The 13,463-nt window shown below is 48.5% G+C and overlaps 1 protein-coding gene across 1 annotated transcript in view; it reads left to right on the top strand.

The window, feature by feature from the left end:
* The window catches only part of TRPM2 (transient receptor potential cation channel, subfamily M, member 2), a 117,382-nt gene that overhangs the window by 72,885 nt on the left and 31,034 nt on the right, over window positions 1–13,463 (top strand). The window contains exons 13-21 of the mRNA XM_006898424.1: window positions 2,263–2,388; window positions 4,784–4,913; window positions 5,207–5,352; window positions 6,470–6,582; window positions 7,908–8,121; window positions 8,549–8,667; window positions 9,278–9,410; window positions 9,830–10,001; window positions 12,840–13,023. Coding sequence (XP_006898486.1) covers window positions 2,263–2,388; window positions 4,784–4,913; window positions 5,207–5,352; window positions 6,470–6,582; window positions 7,908–8,121; window positions 8,549–8,667; window positions 9,278–9,410; window positions 9,830–10,001; window positions 12,840–13,023 — 1,337 coding nt within the window. The remainder of the gene's footprint in view (window positions 1–2,262; window positions 2,389–4,783; window positions 4,914–5,206; window positions 5,353–6,469; window positions 6,583–7,907; window positions 8,122–8,548; window positions 8,668–9,277; window positions 9,411–9,829; window positions 10,002–12,839; window positions 13,024–13,463) is intronic.

Below are 13,463 nucleotides of genomic sequence, written 5' to 3'. Positions count from 1 at the left end.
GGTAATCGGGATGGGAGTGTCAGAGAGTGCGATTGGCACAGGACAGAGCAGAGTTTAGGGCTGTTGTACATAGAGTCGCTATGAGTCACAAACGACTCGATGGCACATAACAACAACAACAACAACAACAACAAACATATATTATATGTTATATATATATAATTACCATAATTAAAAACCATAAAAAGATGGGCTGGTTTTGAGAGAGTATAGATAGATAGCTCAACTCCAGGGAAATCTAAGTATACTCCAGATCTTCTGTGTTCTTGTCCTACAATTCTTGAGTGCTCAAGCCTCATCAAAACAAGAAATAAAATAATCTGTATTCTCTCACTAGCCCCTTCTTCTCTCCTTCAACCCTAAGAAACCACTTACGTACTTCCTGTCTCTGTAGTTTCCCCTGTTCTGGATCTTTCATAGCATCAGATTTTATAAAATGACATGTCAGGGCTCAGTTTTGTCTGATAACCTCTTGTTTTTGACCTGTGAATTTGAGAAATTCCTTTAATAGATATACTGATAATGGAGCACGTTTTTTATTCCAGTTATGGACCTCAACTTGCTTGCAGTATTCATTCACATGATGCCAGATTCAAGTATTTTCTGGAGATCATGAAGGTGGGACAGGGTAGGGCGTGGTTTAACTGGGTCTATAAGACCAGGAGTTGACTGGATGGCAACTAACGACAAAAACAGTATCTTTTTCAGATATTAGTCTTGTAAAAATGGTTTGGATGCCTCCCCCCCCCTATTATTCTTGGATGGTTTATTGTTGCTGAGTACCACTTAGTTGGTTTTTGACTCAAAATGACTCTACATGGCACAGTAGCATTTACCCATAGAGTGTTCTTGGATGCATTTTTTTTTAAATGATTTTCCTCGATGTATTCATTACAGAAACAGATTACTAGGTCTTTCTGTTTTGGAGCTTTTGGGTAAGTCTGTTCTGTCAACTCTTCTGTTAGCCGCTAAGAGCTTAAAAGCGCTGACTCATGGCAATGGCATGTGCTTCACAGTAGAACTGCATAACGTAGGTTTCCAGTGGCTGTGATCTTTCAGAAGAAACATGCCAAGGCTTTCTTCTGCACTGCTTCTGGGTAGATGTGAACCATCAACTTTTCAGTTAGTAGAGCGCTCTGGTGGCCTAGTGGCAAGAAACTGTGTTGCAATCCCGAAGGCACGTGGTTTGAGTCCACTAGCTATTCTGTTAGTGGAGCAGGACAGGCAATCCCCACCGGAGGGTCAGCTATGGGTGGGTTCTGATTTGGAGGTACACCACCACCACCACAACAACAACAACAACAAGTAGAGTAGTGAACTGTTTGCACCACCCAGAGACTCCAGGATGGCTTAAAAGATTGGAATTAACTTATTTCAACAGTTGTAGATTCTCCTGCAAATCCACTGGGGAATGTAGCTTTGATAATAGTTTTAGTTTCTTTCCTGATATTTTAGCTGAAAAAATGTTCTATGTCTTCTAAAGTAGAATATTTTTTCCCCTGCTACAAAGCCCTAATTCCAATCCTGCTTCTTGAATGTATTCCATGGTGTATTGGATGTATTCCTATCGGCAACTCAGCACCTGACTCCTGAGAAAGACGTGGCTGAGGCTCATTTGAATATATTCATAGTACTAATCTTCTTGTTTCCATCGTGTTTGCCTCATATCCCAGTCTGAATGTGCTTGGGATCAAAATCAGATGCTCATGTACGCTTAATCTTATCTATGTGATTTAAGAAGGTCAGCTACTTTTTGAAAGATAAACTTCCAAGGTATTTCTAACTCTGCTATACAAGAAATCGTGAGTATGTGTGATGTGGGGAATGTGCTCACCACCTGTGGGAATTCGGGCAGTCTGAGTACGTGTTTACTGATCAGCCAGAGAATCTTGGTTTTCATGTACAAATGGTAAGCATGCTTGGCTGCTTACCAACAGGTTGGCAGTTCAAGTCCATCTGAGACACCTTGAAATGAAAAGAGCTGGTGACTCACTTCCAAGAAAAAAAAAATCCATTGAGTTCCCATTGAGGGCAGTTCTGTTTTGACACATGTCGAGCTCATGGGTTAGTCTGGATTCTACTGCTTTTTTTTTTTTTAAACTGAGATTTGAGATGTTGTTAATGATGTAGTCCTGGACTAGACCTCGGGGCAGGGATCCGGGAAGATGTTGGGCTGGGTTGAGGATCTGCATATCTGACACCCCCCTGGAGGTTCTGTTCTGTATGGCCCTGATGGGTCTCTCATGTCTGCTTGTTCAACAGGAGCAAGAGCAGGAGCAGGCGCTATTACCAAAGGAAAACACGTTCACCACAGACCCCGTCCGTGACCTGCTCATTTGGGCCATTGTCCAGAACCGCTGGGAACTGGCAGAAATCATCTGGACTCAGGTAATGAACGAGGCCTGCTTCTCTGCAGACTCAGCTCTGGGTAGACTGGTGTGGGGGCAGCGGGGACCACATGCTGATAGCAGTAGGGAGTGATAGAGTAAAGTAGATGTCTTCCAACCCCAGGACAGACTCAGCAGCCCAAGGGGCTTAGGTAGGCCTAGGCAGGAAAAGAATCCTGAAAAGGAGACTCTGTCAAACAGTCTCTTGGTTGAGTGAAGGCACAGCCTACCTGGCGGTTGTGGATCAGTCCTACCTACACATTTCTAGTGGGTCAGTGTACGCTGTGACTCGCTGCCTGGGTAACAAACTCACCACGCCTCATCTCCTTGACCACTGGGGATCCTGAGAACAGTCCTCGCTGCAGTATTCTCTGACCTGAGCCCCCGATCACTGTCTCAGAACATCAGCCAGTTGGTCGGCCAGCAGCCAAGACTACTTGTATGGCCGCCAGGCCCCTGGGAAGCTTGAATTCCTATATACGAGAGAGGTATGGAGCAGCTCTTTGAAAAGTTAAGAACAATTTTCATTATCCATGGATTCTTTATTGCTAAAATTTACTTGTGACCTCAAAAATCAATACGTGTGGTATTTTCATGGTCTTTTGTGGACATGCACCAATTTAAATAGCAAAAGTATGAGTTACCAATTCCAATTTTGAATCCCAGCCAGTGTAGAACAGTACAAAGCTGCATTTTTAAACTGATAAGAACATATATTACCCTTGATCTTAGCCAAAAGGCCGAGAAATGCTGCTGCTGCTGCTGCTGTATTTTTATTTCAATTCTCCTGCTGCAAACAAGGGGCCTTTTCCACAATCTTTTTAGTGCCATCTTTATTTTTGTTTTGTTTTTCATTTTGCTAGTGACGTAACCGTTTAAAATGGTCCTGCAAACATAGACTGAAGTGCTGCTTGGTGTTTCTAAATGCAAGAAGCCCGCGGTGGGTCTTGCATATACACGTCAGGTAAACTTTGTTCTGGCACGAGTTATACATAGTACTCTTGGCTATGTGTTCACTGTTAGTCAGTGTACAGTGTGTTAAAAAGATGTTGTTAAACAGAACAGAAATATACATAAATCAAGGCTGTTTGTTAATTGGCTGAAAATGTGATCAGAGTTTCACAGGAAGTCTAGCTGTGTTCCCTCTGCAGTCGTTGTGTGTTCACAAATGCAGTAAACACATAGACCACAGCTACCTGGAACAATGAGAACCAACTAGTAAACCCCAAAATCAAACCCAAGGCTGTGGGCTCAGTTCTGACTCATAACAACCCTCTGTGGGCTTTCTGAGACTGTAAATCTTTATAAGAGCAAGTTTCTGTCACAGAGCCAGGAGATTTGAACCTCTGACCTCTTGGGCTAGTTGCCCAATATGTGGTTTTTCTTTAGCTAAAACTGCTTCTTCTCAGAAAAAGAAAGTGTAATTGTGCGAGTTTGGGTTTGTTTTTTTTCTCAGAGAGGGCTCTTCCCTTTGTTTTCTGTGCCTTTTAAGGAGCTGTCTCATCCCCCCCCCCCCCCGTGCTGCTTGCAAAGAGGTGGGTTTCATAGGGTCTCCTTTTCTAATGTCTGTGATGGTGGGGACTCTCCCTGCTTCACTGGGTGAGTCAGTGGTAGAACTGCCCCTGACAGAATGCTAGGTTTTCTCCCTCTCCCTCACTGTGCTGTCCACCTCAGGGGACATGCAGGCTCAATGTGCACTGATCCTGTGTCCTGTCAAACCTTGGCTCCCACCCAAACCCTGCACCTTAGGGGGCGCCTGTACTCTGGGAGCCTTCCAGGAAGTTTTTACAGCTTCCTTGGTGGCTAGGACTAGCTGCGACCAGCAATCCCATTGAGTCAGGCATTCTGAACTCAGACTGAGACTTGCATGGGCCCAGCCCCATTTCTCCCCTTTGCCTGTGTTTGAGGAGCACAGCGACTTGTGGCTGTTTCAGGCCGGCAGCTTGGAGGGAGGACCATTCTCACTGGTTAGCACAGAAGACAGGACTATCCGAAAGGTACAGCCTATTGCTTTGAGTGACTCAGATTATAGCCCAGTGCCTTTGATTTGATTCTGACTCAGGATGACCCTCCATCAGGTTTCTGTAGCTGTATATATATATATAAATTTTTTTTTTTTTTTTTTTAGAGGAGACTATAGATCTTTCTCCTAAGAAGCAGCACAATTTGAACTTGGCAGGATTTGAACTGCCAAGCTTTTGGTTAATAGCCTGACACTTGCACTACTCCACGAGGGTTCCTTGTTTATTTAGACAAACTCACAAGGAGTCCTTGCCCAGTAGGACAGCTGGGTCTCATGCTTGTGCTCTCCTGGGTGGTGTTCTGAGAGGGGGTCCCCAGGCTGGCTGGAGTTTTGTGGGTCCTCCAGGATATTCGCTGTGACCCCTTGTCCCCAGAGCCAGGACTGTATCATGGCAGCCTTGGCCTGCAGCAAGCTCCTGAAGGAGCTGTCCAAGGAGGAGGAGGACACGGACTGCTCAGAGGAGATGCTGGCACGGGCAGATCAGTACGAGCTCAAAGCCATTGGTGAGTCCTGGGTGGGCCTGGGTGACGACAACCCCTGACACTCCTCTCCAAACAGGAGCCCTGAGGAAATCCAGGTCATGGTGTGAGCCCTACAAGATGCAGGTCACAATGTCAACCCCATCCAGCCTCACCCTGAGTCTTTCTCCCTGACCTGGGTGTCATTCTTCCCTCTCACAGTCTTGCGCCTGTACCCCTACACAGAAGTGCCATTTAGAGAGGTCACTCCTTGACAGTTTTCCAGGAGTGAGGGATGTCCACCTATGTTCTGATTCACATCTTCCTGCTCCAACCAGGAGTCTTCACTGAGTGCTACCGGAAAGACGAGGAGCGAGCACAGAAGTTGCTGGTCCGCGTGTCTGATGCCTGGGGGATGACCACCTGTCTGCAGCTTGCTCTTGAAGCTAAGGACTTGAAGTTTGTGTCTCATGGAGGTGTCCAGGTGGCTGAGAGGGTCCATTCCCAAGACAGGCTCCCAATTGCTTCTGGAGGAACATAGCTCCTCACCTATATAGACACATTTCAGATCTCAGTGTTAGAATAGTACCTCACCCAGGACGCACCTGCTCCAGGCCCAGAAGTGGTTAAAGAGTTGTGCTGCCATCCACAAGCTGCTCCATGGGCAAAAGATGAATAATCTCCTCCCATGGGATTTACAGCCTCTGAAAACCCACTATGAGTCAGCTCCAACTTAACAGCACAGAATAAGAAACACAGCTAAGCAAAAGCAGGTGTCTAGTTAGATAGGAAAGATGATGCTCCCATCAAAAGTACTAGACCTTTCTCTCCTGGGGGTATTAGGAAGTTAGATGCCCATCCTCTAATCTGTGTTAATGTATAACCAGCTCTCATTCTACCTTCAGACAAGGGACAAGTGGAGAGGAGAGAGAACAGAACATTCTAGATCAGCTAGGCGTACAGAATGCCTGGAGATAGTTGTTTTGGTGCCTCTCGGGAAGCTGTGGGAGGGCCTGGCATGTGGCAGGTGCCTCCTCAGATGAGATGTTTTCTAGGTGCATGGCTGGATGTCATCTCTCAGATCTACTGAGAATAATTGTGATTATGGGGAGTACCCTTGTCTCCACCCTTCCAAGTTGAAATGAGGTCAGCTATAAGAGCCTGTTGCTTTTAAAAAAAAAAAGCCTGTTGCTTTGGGCCAGGAGGCCTTAAGACATTATATACTGCAAGTGGAGGTGTAGGAGAGATGGGACTTGGGATCCAAGCTCAGGGTCCAGTCCTGGCTCACTGTGGGAAGACGGCCACCTGTGCCACCTTGAGCCGATCCCTTAGCAGGTGGGTGGGCACCCGGCCTGTCTGCATGCATTGTGGTGTGGAGCTCCGAGAGCACTCTAACTAGGAGCACTGTGACTGTGCGCATGATGGTGAGAACACCACACAGCCGGAGCAGACACTTCTCCCCACCCCAGTGTCGCAGGTCTAACTCCGGGCCAGAGACTGCCCCCAATACTTTGGGGAGGGCAAGGGGTGTGAGCGTGCTGGGTGAGACTGTCCTGGATATGTGAGGGCTCTTCTGATGCAGTGCTTCTGTCTCTCCACAGGCCTTTCTGACCAAGGTGTGGTGGGGCAAGCTTTGCGTGGAAAATGGGCTGTGGCGAGTGATGCTGTGCATGCTGGCTTTCCCACTGCTCTTCACGGGCTTCATCTTGTTCAGGTGCATCCTAGGCTAAGCTGCGCTAGGGTGACTGGGGCCCTGGGACTTGGGGTTCCCCTTCCTCAAACACTCTTGCTGGGAGTGAGCCTCATGTGTTACATGATTCTGATTGGAGTCCCATGGCAGTGCAGATGCATGAGGTCAGGATTCAGGAGGGAGGAACTCGCTTCGTGTGCACCTGCTCTTCAGGGACCACCAAGCATCTCCTGAGGGTCTTTTTGGGCTCAGGCTGACCAGGCTAGGCGCTGTCTTTGCCATTTAGAGTCTGAGGCATAGTTGTTCCACCTGAGTCCAGCCAGTCCTTGGTCCCAGCCAGATAGCCAGCAACAAAGCCTCCCCAGCAGCCTCTTCCTGGATTCATCCTGAGTAGATGAAGATCTAAGCGTCCAAGTGGGCAGGGCATCTAGAGTGAGCAGGGCAGGCGTTGTACAGAAGTGGCCAGCACACCGAGGCTCCAAAGCCAGCCTGCTCTTCCTACCTACCCGGAAGTACCAGGGTCCCATCTGCCATCAGAGCCCATCTTCTGCTTGTGTTCCTGGCAGTCCTTACAGTGCGCCTGGGGTGGAGTGGCTCACATTCACCTGTGCAGCCCCTGTTGTCACCTTGTGAGAAAGAATTGCTGGGAGAGGGGGCTCATTTCTTGGTGTGCAGTCCCAGCCCTGAGGGTCACCTCCCAGGACAACAGCAAGATGGGACCTGGGTCAAGCTGGATCTTCAAGACAAGGCTCTTGGTGGGAGGTGACATGGCACAGACAGGGTTGCTTTCCGTATCTCTCTCAGAGGGTTTCCAACAGCAGTAGGGGGCTACGATAGAGCAGGGTTTGAAGGGTCGTGGCTCAGTTCTCCCTCCACCTCTCTGCTCCTCCCCAGTCCTCTCCCTATTCAAGTGTCAGCCTTACTTCACTCCGAGATCTTGCTCTCCACCCGTTCTCTCAAGTGTGACTTCCTGAGAACCGCTCATATCCCTGACTGGCCAGTACTCTCAGAATACCCTGACTTCACAGCTGGTTTGGACTGACTCTTAAGACTTTGATATTTATTACAAATCCAGTGAAACCTAAGCCTGAGAATGTCTCTAGGGGTCCACATGAGAACACTTTTTCCTGCCTTGACTGGATGGAGCTACCCACATCTACTCCTATCACTACATGAAGGGACAGTTCTGGGTCCTGGCTACTCCATCTAATGGTAGTGTGACGTCAGGCACTGTGTGTGACCCACACACCCTTGCTGGTGGGGCTGAGGCTTCCCGGGGAACTGTATCAGCCACCTCCCCTTCCTGTCCCCACAGCCCACACCCTCACTCACCACACCCTGGCCGACAGGGAGAAGAGGCTGCAGTCGAAGAACAGCCTGGCCCGTGTCCGTGGCTTCTTCAACGCGCCCGTGGTCATCTTCCACCTCAACATCCTCTCCTATTTCGCCTTCCTCTGGCTCTTTGCCTACGTGCTGATGATGGACTTCCAAGACTCGCCCTCCTGGCACGAGTATGCCATCTACTGCTGGCTCTTCTCGCTGGTGTGCGAGGAAATGCGCCAGGTATGGGTCCTGTCGCCTTTGGTTCCAGCAAGACCCCATTGTTAACCGCCTTCCCAAGGTTCTTTGCTTTCTCCTGGCGACCCTTGGCCAAGGCCCATCCTCCTGAGTCCCACACAGTCACTGTGATGTGTGACTCCCGTGTGCAGTCTGCATCCCTTTCTCCACCCCAAGAGGACATATCTTACCTCTCTGCCTCTTCTCATCCCACTCCTCACCCCAGTGACAGCCATCTCTGACACTGTGGGGCCTAGGGTGTCTTCTCTTTCTGGGAAAGGATCCTTTACTGGGTCCCCACAGTGCCAGCTCCTGGAGGCAGCCAGTGAACTGATTGGGCTAATGGGGACCCAGGGCTGGTTGGGGAGAGTTCTTGCAGGCCATCCTGCGCATAAAGCATTAAGACTCCCCTTAACCACTCTCCTCCCAATAGCTCTTCTACGACCCTGATGGGTATGGACTGCACAAGATGGCCTCTTTGTACTTCAGCGACTCTTGGAATAAACTGGATGTTGCTGCCATCCTTCTCTTTATAGGAGGGCTGACCTGCAGGTGAGGAGCCAGGACCCACTCTGCCTTCCCCCAACCCCCTGGCCGAAGCTCAGCCTCTGTAGGTTGGAGGACCTCAATCTTGCTGCCCTTTTAAAAGGCTGGCTGACCTCCGTTTATCACCTGCCTAATGGCCGTATGAGGAAAGCTGCCCTGCCTGTTCTAGGATTATGGGGTGGAGCAAATGAAATGTCCCTGTGAACTCAGATACCCCGTGGGGTCGTCTGTCTGCCCTGACCACGGGGCTGGCCCGGGTCCCCGGAGCCTTGTAGCTCTCTTGCTCACCTTCCACTCTTACCCATGACCACTCCAATGCCCATTAAGGCCATGTCCATCTGAGACTTTTCCATGACTGAGCAGAGGGGCCAGGTCAACCTGCCTTGTATCCCTGAGCCTGAGCTCCTAGAACTTTCTAAAGAAAAGCCTGCTGTCCTTGAAACTTCTTTTCCCTCCCTCTCATGTTTTAAAAGCATTGAGGTCCAAAAGCCCCTAGAACATTTTTCCTGAGTTGGGCAAGTGAAGTGGGAGCTGGTGCTCCATGCCCCCATGGGATCTGGATACTTAGGGAGCAGAGAGCTGAGGGGGCATCTCTGCTTCTGCCTTGGGCTGCCAGGCTCCTCCCAGAAATGCTGTACACTGGGCGTGTCGTCCTCTCTCTGGACTTCATCTTGTTCTGTCTCCGGCTGATGCACATCTTTACCGTCAGTAAAACACTGGGGCCCAAGATAATCATCCTGAAGCGCATGGTAAGAGGTCGAATGGCCGCCATCCAGGAAGACTGTGATTGACCCCTTCAGCACCCCCTCTTAGGTTCCCCATCCTGAGCTCTGCCCCTAGGGCTCCCACCCCTTGGAATGTCCTCTAGTCTCCTCTTCTAGGAAGCCTTATCTGATTCTCTGCTGTAAGTCCTTTGTTCATTTCCTACCATTATGGCTTCCTTCTTTGGCCCATAGCTGTGTCTGACCCCTGCATCACCTTTGGGTGTTCAGCCCAGAGAGGATGTCCACACATACCTGCTGAGGTCTGGAAGGCAGCCTCTATCTCCTCCCTGAGGGGTCGCCCAACTGCTCATTTCTCCTCTGTGGGGCAGAACCAACCACTGGACAGGAAGAAGGTCTAGTGGGTGGCGGTGGGATGCAGCTCCTAGTGATGCCTGTCTCCGCAGATGAAGGACGTCTTCTTCTTCCTCTTCCTGTTGGTGGTGTGGGTCGTGTCCTTCGGGGTGGCCACACAGGCCATCCTCATCCGCAATGAGAGCCGGGTGGACTGGATCCTACGAGGGGTCGTGTACCAGTCGTACCTCACCATCTTTGGGCAGATTCCAACCTATATTGACGGTAGGAGACCCAACTCCTGAAAGTAGAGCCAGGAGACGCTCTAGGAGCTCAGGGTGTATTTGAAAGGTGGTCGCAGGAAGCGGAGAGTGAGGCAAAGGAGGAAAGGCAACTGAAAGGCATGAGTTCATTGCTATGAAATGAGTCTAGAGGAGCCCCTGAAAGCGCAGAACGGCAGAAGGAAGGGTCTGAGCAGTTCCCACTTGGCCATTTGGAAATGTTAACTCTCCACTTTCCCTATGGCTGAAAGAGAAAGGCTTTACCCACTTGGGGTGTGAGAGGAGTCTGTCTGTCCCTCACAGCTGCCGCTGAGACCTGTGGCCTGTGGCTCAGGGTTTCTGCTGAGCTCAGGGCTTCTGCTGACGTTTCTTTCCCTCCCTTAAACTAGGAGTCTCTGCTCTGCAGCTTCCTTACATCCCAGGCTGAAACAACCTCCTCCTTCCCTGGAGGGAGTTGTTGTTGTTTGGTGTCATCAGGTCAGGACTGACTCGCAGCTGACCCTCTAGGGGGTTTTCAGAGGCTGTGAATTGCACGAAGGAGCTCTTCTCTGTCCCTGGGAGCAGGTGGTAGATTCCTACTGCTGGTCTTTGCATGGCGGCCCAATTCCTTACCCACTCGGGCTCCTTCTGGAGGGAGAGAGCACTTCTTAAAAATAGAAGTCAACTTCCTCTTTTTTTTGGCAGTGCCATTGAGATCCAGTTTATACACCATAAAGTTTACCCATCTAAATTGTACAGTGCTGTGATTTACAGTGTTTATGGAATTGTGTAATCAGCAGTATAATCTGTCATCATTCCAAAACAAAAAAGTCACTCTCCCTTGTTACCAAGCCTCCTCCCTGGGTAGCCACGAATACACTTCCTGTATCTGTAGATTTGCCTTTTCTGGATATTTCGTATATAAGAAATCGTATATAAGTGTGTTACTGTTGTTGTTTAATGACTTCTTTCACTCAGCATAATTCTTTCAGAGTTTCTCCAGGCTGCACCAAATGACCTCATTCCCTGTTGTAGCTGAATTCCATTGTATGACTAAATCATACTTTGTTTATCTATTTGCAAGCTGATGGACATCTAGGTTGTTTCCACTTTTTTACTATTATGAATAATGATCTTAGGAGCATTTTATACAGATTTATGAGTCTGTTTTTAATTCTCTTGAGTATATGTCTTAGCGTAGAATTACTGACTCAGATGAGTTATATGTTTAACATTTTTGAGGAACTATTAACCACTTTTTCAAAGCTGGTATGTTATGTGCTGTCAAGTCAGAACTGATGCACAGCTGATCCTCCAGTGGGTTTTCAGAGGCTGTAAGTCTCAGGGGAGGAGATTGTCCGTCATTCTCCTGCAGAGCAGCTGGTAGATTCAAACCACATGCCTTCAGGTTGGCAGCAACACCTTACTTACCACTCGGCCATAAGAAGCCCATTTTTAATTTTCCATTCCCACTGGTGACATGTTACTAAGCTGGTTCTGCCTCATAGAGATCCTATAAAATACCACCTGGGCTGCACCATCCTTGTTACTATGATTGAACCTATTGCCTCAGTAACTGAATCAACCACCTGGTTATTTAGTTGTTCCAGCACCATTTAGTGAAAAGTCTGTTCTTTCCTGCTATTAAATTATGTTGGCCTCCTTTTACAAATCAACTGAGCACAAATGTTAGGGTATCCTTTTTTTGTTTCTTCATTCTATTCCACTGATCTCTATGTCCATGTGCCAGTACTACACTGTCTTGATTACTGTAGCTTTGTCGTCAGTTTTGAAGTGAGGTAGTGTGAGTCCTCTTCTTCTACCTTTTTTGAGATTGTTTTGGCTCTTCTGGGCACCTTGCAATACCAAATGAATTTTAAGATAGACTTGTTAATTTTGGCAAAAATGTCACTTGGGATTTTGATGAGACTGCATTGAGTCTGTAGCTCAGTTTGGGTAGTATTGCTGGTTTGTTTGTTTTTTTTTGTTTGTGTTTTTTTTAGTATTGCTGTTTTAACAAGATTAAGTCTTCTAAGTAATTTGAGCATGTCACTAAGAGAGGCCATTCCTTGGAGAAGGACATCATGCTTGGGAAAGTGGATGGACAATGAAAGAGAATAAGGCCCTTGGTCAGGTGGACTGACACAGGGCCTGCAGCAATGGGCCCAAGTGTGTCAGAGATTGTGATGTTGGCACAGAATAGGACAGGGCTCAGATCTGTTCTTCATAGGGTCACTATGAGACAGACTCGACTTGATGAGACCTAACAACAAAAATAACAATTATTGAATATGGGTATTCTTTCTTTCTTTAGGATCCAAAGAAAGATATTTGTCATAATCTCACAAACTCTTTGAGTTAACCACATACTTGCTATGTTTCCTTAGCTTATTCAGCAGTTTTCTTTTTTTCAAGTGCCCTTTTTCTTAGTTCTTGTTAAATTCCTCCCACCCCTTTAACTTGAACTCACCCATGTGGGAACCAGTGTCTTACTGTAGAGGACAGCTCCAGTATCTACCTGGTGGTGCCGGGGTCCAGGAAGTGACCTGGTGGAGGGAGGGCTGGATCCTGGGTAGGGATGTCCCAATCCAGGGTACCATCTGATTCCTGAGGCTTCACTGGTAGCTGCCTTCCCGTCTGCAGAGGATTCTTGGATGCAGAGAGACAGGCATTCTTTAATCCCTAAACCGAGAGCTGAGATCGTTTATGTGCTCAGATTTCCACGTGTGTGGGCATGCTCAGTGAGGGACCACGTGACCTTAGAGATAGATCCCTTTCCACAGGGACACTCTAAGAGTCCAGAGCCATTGATGATGGCTAATGTGCAACTATGTGTTGTTTTTATTGCTATTGTCAATGCCAGGAGTGAACTTCAGCCTTGACTACTGCAGCCCTAATGGCACGGACCCCTACAAGCCCAAGTGCCCGGAGAATGACATGACTCGGCAGGAGCCTCTCTTCCCTGAGTGGCTGACGGTCATCCTGCTTTGCCTCTACCTCCTCTTTGCCAACATCCTGCTGCTCAATCTCCTCATCGCTATGTTCAAGTGAGTGTCACCCTGCCCATTGTGGGCTGGGCTGGTGTATACGAGCGGGTGGAACAGATTTTCTCCAGTGCTATACCAACCTCACCATGCTCTTGAGTCTCCCTGCATGCTCCAGACAGCGACTTCCAAGTCTGGGAGCCATCTAGATGCATTTCTCCAGCACCGCTAATGCAAAGTATCAGGCCATGGAGCCAACATGGCTAGCCTGTCATTGAGGGGCGTGCCCTGGTTACCCTCCCATGTGTGCAGTGTGGGGGCAGCTGGGTATAAGTTGAAGCCATGTTCTTCCTGCCTCTGCCTGGGAGCCTTTGAGACTGCAGGAGAGGATTTATGTTTCTTAATTAAGGGCCTTCGGATTGATCAGCACCCCACAAGGAGAGGACAATGCACCTGGCACCTGGAGCAGCTTGGCTTGGACTCAGTGTCTTGTGCAATACGTC

The sequence above is a fragment of the Elephantulus edwardii genome, unplaced genomic scaffold (assembly GCF_000299155.1).
Source record: "Elephantulus edwardii isolate Elephantulus edwardi_28Jun2011 unplaced genomic scaffold, EleEdw1.0 scaffold00228, whole genome shotgun sequence".
NCBI classification, from domain to species: Eukaryota; Metazoa; Chordata; class Mammalia; order Macroscelidea; family Macroscelididae; genus Elephantulus; species Elephantulus edwardii.
The sequence above is the reverse complement of the archived record's forward strand: the minus strand, read 5'-3'. Positions and strand labels throughout refer to the sequence as shown.